Source organism: Schistocerca serialis, chromosome 2, assembly GCF_023864345.2.
Source record: "Schistocerca serialis cubense isolate TAMUIC-IGC-003099 chromosome 2, iqSchSeri2.2, whole genome shotgun sequence".
Lineage (NCBI taxonomy): Eukaryota > Metazoa > Arthropoda > Insecta > Orthoptera > Acrididae > Schistocerca > Schistocerca serialis.
This window is the reverse complement of record NC_064639.1, coordinates 1,061,786,571-1,061,803,553: the sequence shown is the minus strand read 5'-3', so window position 1 is coordinate 1,061,803,553 and position 16,983 is coordinate 1,061,786,571. Positions and strand designations below refer to the sequence as shown.

The following is a 16,983-nucleotide window of genomic DNA, read 5'->3' as shown; positions in this document are numbered from 1 at the left end:
AGGACCCAAGACTGACCCTTGTGGAACCCAATTCTTGATTTGTTCCCAGTTTGAGGAATGTGCTGATCTTTGCATGTTACGAGAACTACTTATTTCAACTTTCTGCACTCTTCCAGTTAGGTACGAATTAAACCATTTGTGCACTGTCCCACTCATGCCACAATACTTGAGCTTGTCTAGCAGAATTTCATGATTTACACAATCAAGAGCCTTTGAGAGATCACAAAAAATCCCAATGGGAGGTGTTCGGTTATTCAGATCATTCAAAATTTGACTGGTGAAAGCATATATGGCATTTTCTGTTGAAAAACCTTTCTGGAAACCAAACTGACATTTTGTTAGTATTTCATTTTTACAGATATGTGAAGCTGCTCTTGAATACATTACTTTCTCAAAAATTTTGGATAAAGCTGTTAGAAGGGAGATTGGACGGTAATTGTTGACATCAGATCTATCCCCCTTTTTATGCAAAGGTATAACAATAGCATATTTCAGTCTATCAGGGAAAATGCCCTGTTCCAGAGAGCTATTACACAGGTGGCTGAGAATCTTACTTATCTGTTGAGAACAAGCTTTTAGTATTTTGCTGGAAATGCCATCAATTCCATGTGAGTTTTTGCTTTTAAGCAAGTTTATTATTTTCCTAATTTCAGAGGGAGAAGTGGGTGAGATTTCAATTGTATCAAATTGCATAGGTATGGCCTCTTCCATTAACAGCCTAGCATCTTCTAATGAACACCTGGATCCTACTATATCCACAACATTTAGAAAATGATTATTAAAAATATTTTCAACTTCTGACTTTTTGCTCGTAAAGTTTTCATTCAATTTGATGGTAATGCTGTCTTCCTCTGCTCTTGGTTGACCTGTTTCTCTTTTAATAATATTCCAAATTGTTTTAATTTTATTATCAGAGTTGCTGATTTCAGACATGATACACATACTCCTGGATTTTTAATAACTTTTCTTAATATAACACAGTGTCTCTATCAACATACCAATACTTCCGTTTGGTAAGTTACATCATCTTTGTTTTTAGATATATTTTTCCCACGTGGAATGTTTCCCTCTATTATATTCATATCATTAATTTGAATAAAATGTTTAGTTTATATAAACTGTATTCCATCCAATTACAATTTTGAGTATCATCTATAGAAAAATCTGTCCAACAGCAGATGTTTTACCTTTAAGAAGCATTCAGGCAATTACATTTCTTTCGAATTTAAAAATATTAATTCAGTAGTTTCTTTTTTCTGTGGATAGGGCTGTCTATCATTATGAAGTATGAATGACTGATGCTTCTGCTGCAGCTTTGACAATTTAGCAGCAAAAGAGATGGTTTAAATGCAAAACTGCCTGACAAAATTACAGCTGTTCTACAAAAACCTGAAACAGTTTTCCTAGGTCCATCTCATGTGCAAGAAGCTAGCATATGCTGTACAGAAATCATAGCTGACCCTGTGTCTGTGTCATACAGGAAATGAGGTTTTAACTTATTAGCATATGCTATCTTGGTACATAGAATGACAAAACCTGATTTGAGCACTCTGATTGGCAGTGTTTGCATTGCAACAGTCAACTCTGCTTTCCCATTTTGTACATTTATTGGATTATTTTGTAACTGTGTCTGAGCACAAGAAGGTGGAACATATAAATAGGGGAACAAAGAATACAGACTTAGAGCAGCTAACTTAGAACTTGTACTCTGGACAAATGTTTCTTAAAACATGAACTGTAGGAAGAGCTCCTTTGTTGCAACCAGACTTTAGCCATTCAAGAAATTGTTGGGTTGACTTAGTCCAGGAAGGAAGGAGTGTAGCAGCAGGGACACAAGACAGGACCTGACACCAAAATCCAAATGCATACTGAAATCTGCAAGCTCATCACTTATGCCATGCCAGCAGCTCCGTAATCACGACCTGCTCACTTGGGAAGTAACCAGCATTTTCATACATTTTATGGCACTTAGTGTACCACATACATGACCTCAACTGCAACAAGGACTGCCTCGTCTTGTATCAAAGCTGGCTGCTTCGAATTGGCACCTTCTATGTGTCAGCTGTCCACAGTTCGCTTTCTTGCGGTAGCGTTCTCGCTTCCCGCGCACGGGTTCGATTCCAGGCAGGGTCAGGTATTTTTCCTGCCTCGAGATGACTGGGTGTTGTCGTGTCATCTTCATCATCATCATTCATACCCATTATGGTCGGAGGAAGGCAATGGCAAACCACCTCTGTTAGGACCTTGCCTAGTCAGCAGTGTGGGTCTCCCACATCGTCTCCTACGATCCTCTGTGTATGGGACCTTATCAGCATCATCATCATCATCATCATCATCATCATGTGTCAGCTGCCACCGCAAGGCTGTCAACATTCTTTCTACTGACTGCTGCCACCAAATGGGGCACAGTCCAAACCTACCCCCTCCCAGTCACAAAGTCATTGGGGCAACTACCAGCTCCTAACATTCACTTCAGCTGGGCAGGAGACATCCACCCCATCAGCAGTGCGACAACATATAGCTGCCACATCTGATGCAGTACTACTGAGGTATGCCGACCATGCAAGACCTTGCCACTACAGAAGTCAACCAGCTGGGCAACTTCACTGCACTCAGCCCGTCTCAGTCACAGCCTTGCAGTTGATGCTGTACCTATGACGCAGCTGCCAACACTGCCCCCATGCTCTGAACCGATGACTGGTGCCTCATTGCTCAGGCCCGTGACAGCCAACACTCTCCCGCCACCTAAACAGAACTGCTTGCTGACATATATGTCACGACCTCCTGGTCTAAAGCATGAACAGATGGGCACCCCCAAAATATTGAAGATGCTACTGACCACCTTGTGCCTGCAGTAAAGTCAAGTACCATGGCAAGCAACTTGCATCGCAGCAGCATGTGAAGCACCACTAGCTGCCTGCCTCATCTGCTGCACTGACGGGAAATAGTTTGAGGCCGCGGCAAACTGAGCTGGAAAAGAGGGTGCACCCACACAAATTCAGTTTTAATGGACTAATAAAAAATTGTTAATGTTCGTCGATTGTTTCTCTGCAACTTCCCACTAGCCAAACCATCGAACCCACAATGCCTAGGTGGGAGAGCCATCACGTTCTGACATCTAAAATGCTCTTCCACTCCTCAGTAGGAGTTATTGCACCCATGACCCGCTACACTCCTACCCATGGTGGAATGTCTACGTAAAGTCTCTAAAACTGGGTCTGAAAAAGTTTTGCGGCAATGTTTGCTACATTGTTTGCGATTTCCACTGCTTATCAATGTTTGCAACATTCTATCTACTACACAAAGTGAATATGTAATGAGAAATGTTTGCCACCATCTTCAATGTTGATGATGATGGAAATATACTCACAGAAATGATTGTTATTAGTGTGGCTGAGGACAACAAAGTTGCAAACATGTTGTGAACTTTGTCAGGAACAATGTTGCGAAGGAAAACACGTCATTAAGTTAAGTGTAGACCTTAAGGCAATAGAATTTCAGAGCTATGAAAACTACTGTTAAGGCTCAGAACTTCTGCTTTAATGCTCATAAATAAAATAAAAAAAATAATTGTGTTTTCTGTGTAAACTTCTCTGATCATAAATTTTAAATTTTTTCAACCAGGTACAAAGTTTAGAATTTTTCATTTTAGCTGGAGGTGAGACATGGCTGTAAAATGTTAATAAAGCATTAAACTTTTTGGCTCACATGCATAAAACTTACGATAAGATCATTTCACATGATTTCTGGTGTCACCAAGTGTTGAGTTATGTGGTTGTGTCAAACATTTTTACGTTTTACTAAGATACAAACCTGACTGTCACATCTAATTCAGATGGGATCATGAATTCCCTTACACAGCAATTTTTTAACACATGTAAAGCACAAGTTGGTGATGACGATAGAGCCTCAAAGAACCTAGTACACATCTGTGGACTAGTAACAGCAAAGTATTTGCTAACAAGAGAAGATACCAGTTTTGACATTATCATTCAGAAATCCCCCCCCCCCCCCCATGAACTATGGACCTTGCCGTTTGTGGGGGAGGCTTGCGTGTCTCAGTGATACAGATAGCCATACCGTAGGTGCAATCACAACAGAGGGGTATCTATTGAGAGGCCAGACAAACGTGTGGTTCCTGAAGAGGGGCAGCAGCCTTTTCAGTAGTTGCAGGGGCAGCAGTCTGGATGATTGACTGATCTGGCCTTGTAACACTAACCAAAATGGCCTTGCTGTGCTGGTACTGCAAACGGCTGAAAGAAAGGGGAAACTACAGCCATACTTTTTCCCGAGGGCATGCAGCTTTACTGTATGGTTAAATGATGATGGCGTCCTCTGGGGTAAAATATTCCAGAGGTAAAATAGTCCCCCCTTCGGATCTCCGGGGGGGGGGGGGGGGGGGACTACTCAAGAGGATGTCATTATCAGGAGAAAGAAAACTGGCTTCTACGGATCGAAGTGTGGAATGTCAGTTCTCTTAATCGAGCAGGTAGGTTAGAAAATTTAAAAAGGGAAATGGATAGGTTAAAGTTAGTTTTAGTGGGAATTAGTGAAGTTCAGTGGCAGGAGGAACAAGACTTCTGGTCAGGTGACTACAGGGTTATAAACCCAAAATCAAAATAGGGGTAATGCAGGAGTAGGTTTATAATGAATAGCAAAATAGGAATGCGGGTAAGCTACTACAAACAGCATAGTGAACGCATTATTGTGGCCAAGATAGATATGAAGCCCACGACTACAACAGTAATACAAGTTCATATGCCGACTAGAAATGAAAGAGGAAGCTGCCTGGTAGAATTTTGCACAGAGCATAACTTAATCATAGCTAACACTTGGTTCAAGAATCATGAAAGAAGGTTGTATACATGGAAGAAGCCTGGAGATACTGACAGGTTTCAGACAGATTATATAATGGTAAGACAGAGATTTAGGAGCCAGGTTTTAAATTGCAAGACATTTCCAGGGGCAGATGTGGACTCCGAACACAATCTGCTGGTTATGAACTGTACATTAAAACTGAAGAAACTACAAAAAGGTGGTAATTGAAGGAGATGGGACCTGGATAAACTGACTAAACCAGAGGTTGTACAGAGTTTCAGGGAGAGCATAAGGGAACAATTGACAAGAATGGGGAAAAGAAATACAGTAGAAGAAGAATGGGTAGCTTTGAGGGATGAAGTAGTGAAGGCAGCAGAGGATCAAGTAGGTAAAAAAATATTGAATTTAATTGATGAAAGGAGAAAATACAAAAATGCAGTAAATGAAGCACGCAAAAAGGAATACAAACGTCTCAAAAATGAGATCGACAAGAAGTGCAAAATGGCTAAGCAGGGATGGCTAGAGGACAAATATAAGGATGTTGAGGCTTATCTCACTAGGGGTAAGATAGATATCGCCTACAGGAAAATTAAAGAGACCTTTGGAGATAAGAGAACCACTTGTATGAATATCAAGAGCTCAGATGGAAACCCAGTTCTAAGCAAAGAAGGGAAAGCAGAAAGGTGGATGGAGTATACAGAGGGTCTATACAAGGGCGATGTACTTGAGGACAATACTATGGAAATGGAAGAGGATGTAGATGAAGATGAAATGGGAGATATGATACTGCGTGAAGAGTTTGACAGTGCACTGAAAGACCTGAGTCGAAACAAGGCCCTGGGAGTAGACAACATTCCATTAGAACTACTGACAGCCTTGGGAGAGACAGTCCTGACAAAACTCTACCATCTGGTGAGCAAGATGTATGTGACAGGCGAAATACCCTCAGACTTCAAGAAGAATATAATAATTCCAATCCCAAAGAAAGCAGGTGTTGACAGATGTGAAAATTACCGAACTATCAGTTTAATAAGTCACGGCTGCAAAATACTAACGCGAATTCTTTACAGACGAATGGAAAAACTAGTAGAAGCCGACCTCGGGGACGATCAGTTTGGATTCCATAGAAATATTGGAACACGTGAGGCAATACTGACCTTACGACTTATCTTAGAAGAAAGATTAAGGAAAGGCAAAACTACGTTTCTAGCAATTGTAGACTTAGAGAAAGCTTTTGACAATGTTGACTGGAATACTCTCTTTCAAATTCTGAAGGTGGCAGGGGTAAAATACAGGGAGCAAAAGGCTATTTACAATTTGTACAGAAACCAGATGGCAGTTATAAGAGTCGAGGGGTATGAAAGGGAAGCAGTGGTTGGGAAGGGAGTGAGACAGGGTTGTAGCCTCTCCCCAATGTTATTCAATCTCTATATTGAGCAAGCAGTGAAGGAATCAAAAGAAAAATTCGGAGTAGGTATTAAAATCCATGGAGAAGAAATAATAACTTTTAGGTTCACCGATGACATTGTAATTCTGTCAGAGACAGCAAAGGACTTGGAAGAGCAGCTGAACGAAATGGACAGTGTCTTGAAAGGAGAGTATCAGATGAACATCAACAAAAGCAAAATGAGGATAATGGAATGTAGACGAATTAAGTCGAGTGATGCTGAGGGAATCAGATTAGGGAATGAGACACTTAAAGTAGTAAAGGAGTTTTGCTATTTGGGGAGCAAAATAACTGATGATGGTCGAAGTAGAGAGGATATAAAATGTAGACTGTCAATGGCAAGGAAAGCATTTCTGAAGAAGAGAAATTTGTTAACATCGAGTACAGATTTAAGTGTCAGGAAGTTGTTTCTGAAAGTATTTGTATGGAGTGTAGCCATGTATGGAAGTAAAACATGGATGATAAATAGTTTGGACAAGAAGAGAATAGAAGCTTTCAAAATGTGGTGCTACAGAAGAATGCTGAAGATTAGATGGGTAGATCACATAACTAATGAGGAAGTACTGAATAGAATTGGGGAGAGGAGGAGCTTGTGGCACAACATGAGTAGAAGAAGGGCTTGGTTGGCAGAACATGTTCTGAGGCATCAAGGGATCACTAATTTGGTATTGGAGGGCAGCGTGGAGGGTAAAAATCGTAGAGGGAGACCAAGAGATGAATACACCAAACAGATACAGAAGGATGTAGGTTGCAGTTGGTACTGGGAGGTGAAGAAGCTTGCACAGGATAGAGTAGCATGGAGAGCTGCATCAAACCAGTCTCAGGACTGAAGACCACAACAACAACAACATTCAGAAATCTGTTTTTTAAATTAATGGTGGTGGTGGTTGTTGGGATGTTTAAGGGGGACTAAACAGCTAAGCTCATCAGTCCCCCTTAAATTAATGTTTGACTTAATTATCACATTCTGTAGATGCCATCCCAGAGAAACAGCTGTAGGAAACAGATTCTGTGTGCCATAAAAATGCTTAACAATAATCAAAGTTATATTCAATTGCTGCCTACACAGGTCATAAATTAAAAATTGCAAGGACACCTTTAATCCAAGAATACATGCCCTAATGCTAACAAAACCTTGAAATGAGTTAATTAAATAATTTGTATAATGAGTAGTTAATAAGATGCATTTGTAACTTTTTTCTCATTTCAGGGATCAACAGTTTTTTGCTTCTATCAGTTGTGCTGTGAAAGTCTTTGAACAGAAATACAAAATGACATGAATCATAGACAGTGAGGTAAATTTTACATTTACTGTATATGAAGTCATTTAAATGTACTGAAATGATATGAATCCATCAGTGATTGTGAAATTGATGAATATGCAATGGCATGAAATTAGATCAGTGCACAGTGTAGTAATTTGCTGAACATGCAATGTAACAGATATGTAGCGACAACTCTTTTCCGCTTATTGCAAGCTGTCACTTTGACCTACAAGTTAGCTGAGAATGCTTCCAAACTTGTATCAGGGCCGATTGTATAAAGATTTTAACCTTAGGTTAAGACAGAAAATGATCTCGGATCAAGCTTAACCTCAGAATCTACAATGTATAAATGTTAATCCTAGATCATATTGCTGTGAAGTTGGATCATATTTGATCGATGAAAATTCAAGTTCAAATTCAGATTCAGCTGTAATCATCAGTTTATGGTGTAGTAGCACATCAATTCATCCTTTTGTTTTTAGCAGATACCAACTGAAATAACAAAAATGTTGTTATTAACACAAAAAATGGCAAGTAAATATGCGACTATGCCATTCTCACACCACTGATAAGCGAAATAATTTTTTCTGATCTGGAATGTTAGGTTAAGGAAATTACAGGCTACCATGTGTAATTAATGATCAGTCTGATACCAGCTGTCGGGAGATGACTCACAATTTATGTGGTCAGTTCAAAGGCATTTTATACACACTTAGCAGCAGAGTAAGAAAGGAAAAATTGAAATACTTACAGTGAACAGTTACGTATGGGAATCTTGACAGCATCCAATAACGATTCAACATTACTTACCTATGTTCTCTTTCGGCTCAAGGAGCAGTAACTATGCAATTTGTATTAAATTTTTAACTACAGAATACATCCTTAAACTACATGTGCATTGATAAATAGAACATAAGCAAGTGTTCTGAAATATATTAACCACAGATCCCAATTGCATTCGTCGCAATGGATCACAGGTAGCACAGTGTACTGCAGCACAAAACGTCATATGTTCGAATGCACCTCAATCCTTAATTTTTTTTCATTTGTTACTACTTTCTCTACTTTATTGGTCACAAAGATAATTATAACAACATTACCATGCCATTCCATACCATTGAAACCATACCATACCCTCCGTTTTCCGAGAATTCTGGACCAGTGTTGGGCAAAATTCTGTGTGCAATAACCATATACGATGTGAATTACATTGTTTTCTTTCATTTACATTACAAATATCTGAGCATTCAGATGTGTCCACTGAAGACAACGATGACAAGACCCAACGAGCTCCCGACATGTTCAGTGAGAGGGTGAACCCGCTCTTGGAGTTAAATAACAAGTCATTTAAGATGAGGTTTTGTGTTGAGAAAGGTACTGTAGAACAGTTGCAACTAAGGCTCACAGAAATCTGATGACACCAACCAAACGAATCCAACCACTGACTACAATTGCATGCTGCTGTTAACTTTAAGATTTATTCTATGTGGTGATTTTAATATTGACTTTGCAAAGGATGCCAAAGAAAAGAATGAATTACTGAATCTCTTGCAAACTTTTAACATGAAATCCACCATAGAAACAGCAACTCGTATCACAAAGACTTCACGTTCCACAATTGATCAGATTTTTGTAAATGTAGAAATGAACTATACAATAGAAACACTAAACACAGGATTTGGGGATCACAAAGGTCATAAACTCTGAGTATGGAAACCAAGATACAGCTTAAACACTGCCTAACAACCACCAGTAGAAACTAAAGTAATGAAAATATAAATCACTTTCTTCATTACTTGAGCAAAGAAAGCCGGGAAGAGATTTATAATTGCGAACACACAGATGGAAAATATAATAACTTTATTAACAATTTTTCCTACTATTTTGATCTGTGCTTCCCTCCAACACAGAGGAAAACGTACACAAGGAAAACAAAAATTAAATGGATTACTTCTGGGATTCAAGTACCTTCAAAAAAGATTACTGCACAGGTTGTCCAAACAACTCACATCACCAGAATTTGACTCTTATTACAAAACCTATAAAAATATATTAAAAAATGTTGTGAAACAAGCAAAAATAATGGCAAATGACACATATATAAAAAATCCCACCAATAAGATGAAAGCCACATCAAATTTGTCAGGAAAGAAACTGCAGCAGAACAGATAGACTTCCATAACATTAACTGCCTAATGGTGAACTCAACTGTAATAACTGAACCTACAAAAATTGCAAATAAATTTAATTCCTACTTTACACAGATAGCTGAACATCTTATAAATCAAAATTTATGGTGTACTCCTATAAATCAATCCAGATGTACTATAAATAACAAATCTATTTTTCTATACCACACCAATGAAAAGGTAATAGGCCTACTTAATATAATCAAATAACTGAAGCACAAATTTTCTGTTGGTACTGACAATATCCTCTCATAGCCAGGCCACTAGTCAACATCTGTAACTGGTCTCTATCAGAAGGGGGTGTTCCCAGAAAAATTGAAGATCGCGAAAGTAAAACCCCTGTTGAAGAAAGGGATGAAAACAGAAGTATCAAACTACAGGCCAATCTCACTATTATCTGGTTTTTCCAAAATAATTGAAAAATCTATTATAAAAGACTAATCAGTTTCAGTTTCATAGAAAAAATAATTATTTCTCAGATACTCAACATGGATTCCGATAATCTAAATCCACTGAGACAGCTATCTTTGCATTCCTAAATGAAGCCTTAAATGCAATAGACAATAAAGAACATATCTCAGCCACATTTCTATACCTCTCTAAAGCATTCGATGTCATCAGTCACAACATCTTGCTTCAGAAACTTGAATCTGTAGGTATTAGGGGCCCGGCCTATAAATGGATAAAATCATATCTCCAAAACAAAGAGCAATTAGTTGAGCTCACTATCCAAGAAGGGAACAAAATAAGGTACTACTGCTCAGAAAAGCAGAGCATCAAGTATGGTGTACCACAAGGCTTCATTCTAGGGCCAGTTCTGTTTCTACTCTTTGTAAATGACTTGGAACCGACTAGCCCATGCCATAATTACATAAAATTTGCGGATGACACAAATGTGATGATAAAAGGAAGGACCAAAGAAGAATTACTACATGAGATTAAAAATTGTACCACCCCTCTACAAAACTTCTTGGGATATGGATCCAAGAAGATCTACATACAAAATACATTACAAATAAATTAAATACCATTTGCTATACTATCAAAATTCTTTCTGATTGCACATCGAAAGAGACACTAAAAGACTTCGCCCAGGCAGAATCCTTACTGCGATACGGCATAATCTTTTGGGGAAATGTATCTGCTTGCAAAAGTTGTTTTATACACCAAAAGAGAATTGTAAGAGCCATAAAAAATGCTGCATCAAGAAGCTCATGCAAGCCCTTATTCAAGAAACTACATAACCTTCCACTACCATGTCTGTACATTTTACATGTAATCATATTTGTAAGGAAAATCTTAGAAAATAGCGACAATCTTGTGCCAACTAACCAGAGTATCCACCTATATAATACAAGGAGAAAGCAGGACATACATGTTCAACATGCAAACACAACACTAAAACAGAATGGACCACATCAAACAGGAAACAGACTATACAATAAGCTACCTACAAACATTAAAAGAGTAAAAGACACTTCAAAATTTAAAACTGCGGTCCATAAATATTTATTGCAAAAATGTTATTATAGTATAGATGAATATCTTGAAACATAAAAAGTTATTGCCAAATACTAAGAAAAAGAACATTGAATTACTTGGGCTCAATATAATGTATGGAAGCTGAACCTTCACTTGTGATAATATTATGCCTACAGAAATGTAAATATTCTTGTATGATTTAAAAACATGTATTGTAAATCACAGTGACTTGCCAAATATCATATTGTATACTTTGTACAACAAATGATTCTAAGGGAGAATAAAAATGAAATGTAATGTAATGGGTTGTAATGTAATACACGACAGGAACTTTTCAAATAGGGGTCAGTGATCTATTTAAAGCAGATGTAGCAACACCTTGCAGAACTGTTCATAAGATATTGGCCTTATGAGAGAATTAAAGTAACAGCAGATTCTCTCCCTGCCTTTATCTTGTTGGTGACAGTGACTTTATATGACCGCTCCACTCCCCACTCAGTTATATCTTTATACTGACCCAGTACTATTTCCAGCAGCAAATCTTTCTTGTGTCTGTACTGACAGTAGTAGTACACTCAGTGGTACACTTACAACCATGCAGAAAACATCACATAGTAAATTATGTGACATGTTTGTGTGAAGATACAAATGTAGAAGAGTGTTAGGCAGGGGTGCATATATTACAGTACCAATGATCACAATATATGTACATAAACCTCTAGCACCCTGTATATCAATACCAGCAAGTGCTATTCATTCATTCAGAAAACAAGCTTTTCTTACTTGTGGACCAGATTCGTGCTTTGATATGGACAGTGTGTGGCTTGGGCTGGTTTGGGCTTTTTGATTATGTGTTTTGGCCATTTGAAAAATTACAGTTTTTGCGGTAGTCATTTAAGGTTTCTGGGATATTATTTATACAGATAAAGAGGTAAAAATCTGACAAGTTATTTCACGAGAGGAGAAACTGAAGTCAGTCCCAAAAGGTTCCAGTTACTAATACTGTATAGTTACAGGCTCATTTGAAAAAAGCAAATGAAGAATGTTGCGTCGACTACAACTGAATAATGCAAGCGCCAAAATTATAGGAAGGAACGAGCATTTACGGTGGGGGAAAATAAAAACTAGTGAATTGCTATCCGATGATGAGACAAGTGATTAGGGTATTATGACGCTACCCACTTTTGACACTGTTCGATCACATTCCCTTAATTACGATCGAAGATAAATAATCGGTATCCAAATGTAAAGGTACAGGGCAAACGAGACTGACATTCCGGTTGTATGAAAAGGAGGGTCTCTCTTTTTAAATATGTTATGAAAGTATTAGTCAATTGCGTATATGAATTGTGCAACTTCTTTTCTAATGCTTGAAGTGAAAATACACTTCCTTTCGTACTTGACATGTTAGTTCAGACAAGTGGATTAACAGAAATGCAGCTATATGACTGCACTGCATTTTAAACCATGTTTTACCGTTCTTTATCCATTCTTGTTTAATCTTTTTCTTTTTTTGTGAACAGCCGGCCGCGCTCTTTCCTCCTATCCAACACCTCAATATCACCTGAAAACAAACATACACCTACACTCTCGCACGCTGCTGCTAATCTGACACTAGAACAGTACCACCAACGTAACAACGAAAACAGTACTATTGAATCCAGTATTTCTATGTCGCGCAAACAATTTCAGTGAAGGAACGGAGAGAGACTGAGTTGAATGGACGTAACTTTGTCATAATTTTAAATGCGACACTTGAAGCAGATTCTCATTGAGAGAATTACAGCACTAGAACGTGGAATCTCCGATAGCATTTGTTTTATATCCTCTCACGCGCGTTGACACTTGACATCCATTGCAGAAATGCTAAAGTGATAATGTTTTGAGGTTATGTCAAATAATGACATTGATAAACATTGGAGATGAAAATATAAAATGAATTAGAGAAGCTTTCTGTGAGAATATAAGTGTAAGTGGCTGTTTGTTATAAATCATAGTCGGGAAAGATATGGCACCTGGCATGTTGCTGTTGAAACCGCGGCAATTGTAAACCGTTAGTTGTAAATTGTTTACTTTTTCGTGAGAGGCGTTATTTATTTTAACTTTGAAATTGACACTAGGCATGCACCCTGTAAGTTCTGCAAAACCTCGATAAACTGTTTACCACGTTTAATTATTTGCCGGCTTGATAACTGACATCAGTGACGTGGTATATTTTTGCAAACGAGTCAGTGCTCAGTTACACCGCGTCGTAGAATTGACGGCTAACAACACTGAGACAGATTTATAAGTGAAACGTAGGACAGGAAAAGTAATCATTCGTGTGCTGTTACGTATATTTTGTGTCAATGTTGCTGCGTCTCTCATTCACCATCATTTTTCACACAAACACTAAAAACCATGCTCCTAAGAATTGAAATGTGTACTAAACCAAGGTTAATGAGTTAGCAGAGGTAACCGCTAACGTGCAAGTTCTGTGACAGCTACCATACCAGGGTAATATTATGTGCAACCAGACTTGTCATTTCAGTACACACCTGTCAAAATGAAACGGTTTCAATTCTAGACATTATAATATCTAAAACACCTGTAGTGTCCATCCAGGAAATACTGACATCGAACTACTAGATAGATTATTCAGGATATTTCTCGTCAGAAAGTACACAGACTGTCGAAATAACATTTTCATAATTGTCAGGGATAAAATTTATGTACTATAACATTCTTACATTCACTAGAGGCTTTGTAGGCTGCCCTATGTTAATGGCTGCAAGTGGTCTTTGTATTACGCCTTTTTAATAATAACAACTGCATGAAATCAAACAAGTGGCCAAACCATCAATGCATTTGTGCTACCCAAAGAATTGCTATAAGAGTGCAAAAATATTGTTGTCATCTAAGAGGATAACATTACAAGGAGTGTTAGTGCATGCTAAAGAACTCTATGGTGTATGCATTACTTTTTATTATGACCACTTTACTTTAGCAAAATATGTTAGTGAATAGTTGCCTCAGATTTAGATAACTGCAAGCAAACTCTGTGATTAGCATTTTAAGTATAAGTACTTCGTTGTACTACTACTGAATACACTTGCAATGAAGTTGCATTGCATCAAAGGAAATTAATCTAGCACATTCACATGTGAACACATTAGTTGGGGTAACCCATTATGGAATTCAGCTGACCCATATAATACAAAAGCTGAAAGTGTTGAGAAAAATCACTCATACCATAGTTAAAAAAAGCATATAAAGTAATGAAAACTTTGGCATTTGCAATATTGTCTGCCACAACTTAGAACCTTTTATGTTTACCTTTTGCCAAACTAGTTGCATAAAATGACTGAAGGCCACTGATATATTCATTCCACTTGTTCGTTTCTTCATTTGAACTACGTGTGACGTAAGCCCCATCATGAATCTAGGTCTTTGGGGCTGTGAAACAAGTTCCATCACATAAATATCTTCTCATACACAACTGTTGTTAGCTGCACAGGAAAAACAACTGCTTGAAACTAAGAAACTGTTGTAAAGCAATGAGACCACAATGAACACACAGTCTGGTGCTGAAGTTTAATTAGTAGATGCCAGTGTTTACATGGGACAGCTCAGAAGTGCCTCCAACTGCAACACCATCTTGAAACATTAACTTGTCTCATAATTAGAGAGAAAGCTCCTTTTTTTCTGTGGGCTATGGGTAGACTCTGATCTCAAATCGTATAGTTAAAACTTTTGACAGTAACAGTGGTACGTCAGCAAAAGATATCATTCAAAACTTTGGCATCCATCTGGAGTATAGGATGCATGTTATCTACTGGTAGAACAACCACAGTGGTGATAAGAATAAGAGTGGTATTACTGTGCTCACTAGTCAGGCCTATAGCTGTGTGCTCAAAGGAGGCTACATGTCATTCACTTTATCATCATTACATTATGTTACAAAGCTGACATCCAGTATTGGTAGGTTCAGTTGACCCATACCTTCACAGTCAAGTATTGTGGCAATACCTGTAGCACTCGCCTATTAAAGTTCCTTGATTGGTTAGTGAACATTGACTTTGTTACTCCATCTTTGAAAACTTAATGGAGCCTGCAAGTAGTGCACCATTTGCATATTAGGCTGACAGAGCTTACAAGTCAGACCAGGTACTGCACAAAGGGTATAGCGTGCTGTTTATTTCTGCCTGATCACAGCTCGTGACTGTACAACGTGAGGTTAAAATTAAATCAAATTAGTCTCTCTTGTTTTCAAAACTGTTGCCCCCCCCCCCCCCCCATTCACACACAAGTAGCTCAGTTATTTAGCAATTATCTGTGGGACCTTTAAGAATCGTGAGTGAAAAGCTGTTGCTGGTATAATTGATCAACAGAAGGAATCTCTTATGAAGATGGAGGAAGTCTTCTATCACCTTGTTCTTTTAATTCCATTTTAAATGGGCACTATGGCAGTGTGTTAGATCTTCTTCTTCATGTGCCGTCTCCTCTAAGAAGGTTGGCTGTCATCATGGCAATTTCTGATCTTGATTTGGCTGATCTAAGGAGTTCTGACGTTGAACAGTTGTACCAATTTTTTAAATTGTCAATCCAGGATGTCCGTCTTCTACCCCTCGTTCTCTTCCCACAAATTTTCCCTTCTAGTATTATTTGCAATATTTTGTAATTTACTCCCCTAATAACATGGCCTAAATATTGTAGCTTCCTTACTTTAATAATTTTAATTAATTCTTGTTCCTTTCCCATTCTTCTTAGGACATCTTGATTAGTAATCCTCGACACCCAACTAATTCTAAGTATTCTTCTATATGCCCACATTTCAAAAGCTTCTAAACTGTTCATGTCCTTCTTTTTCAATGTCCACGCTTCCATTCCGTATAATAATTTTGAGAATACATAGCATCTTAGCAACCTCATTTTTGTGTTTAAACAAATGTGTCTCGAACAGAATGCATTTTTCATCTTATTAAAGATACTTCTGGCCTGTCCTATTCTCGATTTAATTTCTTCTGAGCTTTCAATCTCCTCATTTACAATTGTTCCGAGATATTTAAATTTACGTACTTGATCGACTCTTTCCCTATTGATTGTAAGATTTTCTTGTTGGTGTGTTTTAGATATCACCATGAACTTAGTCTTGCTTACGTTAAGAGTCAAGCCAAATTCTTCACTTTTTTCTGCGACTTTGTCAAGAAGTAATTGTAGATCTTTGAGGTTTCCAGCTAGTAGTGCAGTGTCATCAGCAAACCTAACATTGTTAATGTTTAGCCCATTCACTTTAATGCCAGCTATTTCATCTGATAGAGCTGCCTGGATTATGTCTTCTGAATACATATTAAACAATAAGGGTGAGAGAACGCAACCTTGTCTCACACCCCTCTTTATTTCTATATCATTCGATAACTCATTTTCTACCTTCACGGTTGCGGTTTGATTGTAGTAGAGGTTATATATAATGCGGATGTCTTTCTTATCAAGTGTTTTCTTTTCTAACAATTCTATGAGATGATCATGACGAACGTTGTCAAATGCTTTATTATAATCCAGGAAGCACACATATAGTGGCTGGTTAACCTCCATACATCGTTGCGCTAATATGTTAAAAGCAAACAATGCTTCTCTTGTACCGAGGGAACTTCTAAAACCGAATTGTGTTTCACTTATACCTTCTTCTACTTTTTTGTATATTCGTTGGTGTATAACTTTTAGAAATATCTTTAAGGTGTGACTCATTAAGCTTATTGTACGGTGATCATTACAAGTTTTGGCATTAGCCTTTTTGGGTAAT

At 37.9% G+C, this 16,983-nt stretch overlaps 2 protein-coding genes across 4 annotated transcripts in view; one reads left to right on the top strand and one right to left on the bottom strand.

Annotated features, from left to right (window-relative positions):
• Positions 1-12,828, bottom strand: part of LOC126458511 (protein FAN-like) — a 209,785-nt gene extending 196,957 nt beyond the window's left edge. Inside the window, exon 1 of the mRNA XM_050095606.1 lies at positions 12,678-12,828. Within this exon, the coding sequence (XP_049951563.1) occupies positions 12,678-12,691 (14 nt within the window). The 5' untranslated portion in view covers positions 12,692-12,828. The remainder of the gene's footprint in view (positions 1-12,677) is intronic.
• A 31-nt stretch (positions 12,829-12,859) lies between these two features.
• Positions 12,860-16,983, top strand: part of LOC126458512 (endoplasmic reticulum-Golgi intermediate compartment protein 2) — an 88,000-nt gene continuing 83,876 nt past the window's right edge. Inside the window, exon 1 of one of the 3 annotated variants that reach the window (XM_050095607.1) lies at positions 12,860-13,170. The gene's annotated coding sequence lies outside the window, so the exon portion shown is untranslated. Of the gene's footprint in view, positions 13,171-13,493; positions 13,513-13,678; positions 13,698-16,983 lie in introns of those variants that run through there. The other 2 variants (XM_050095609.1, XM_050095608.1) reach the window with 2 other exon arrangements.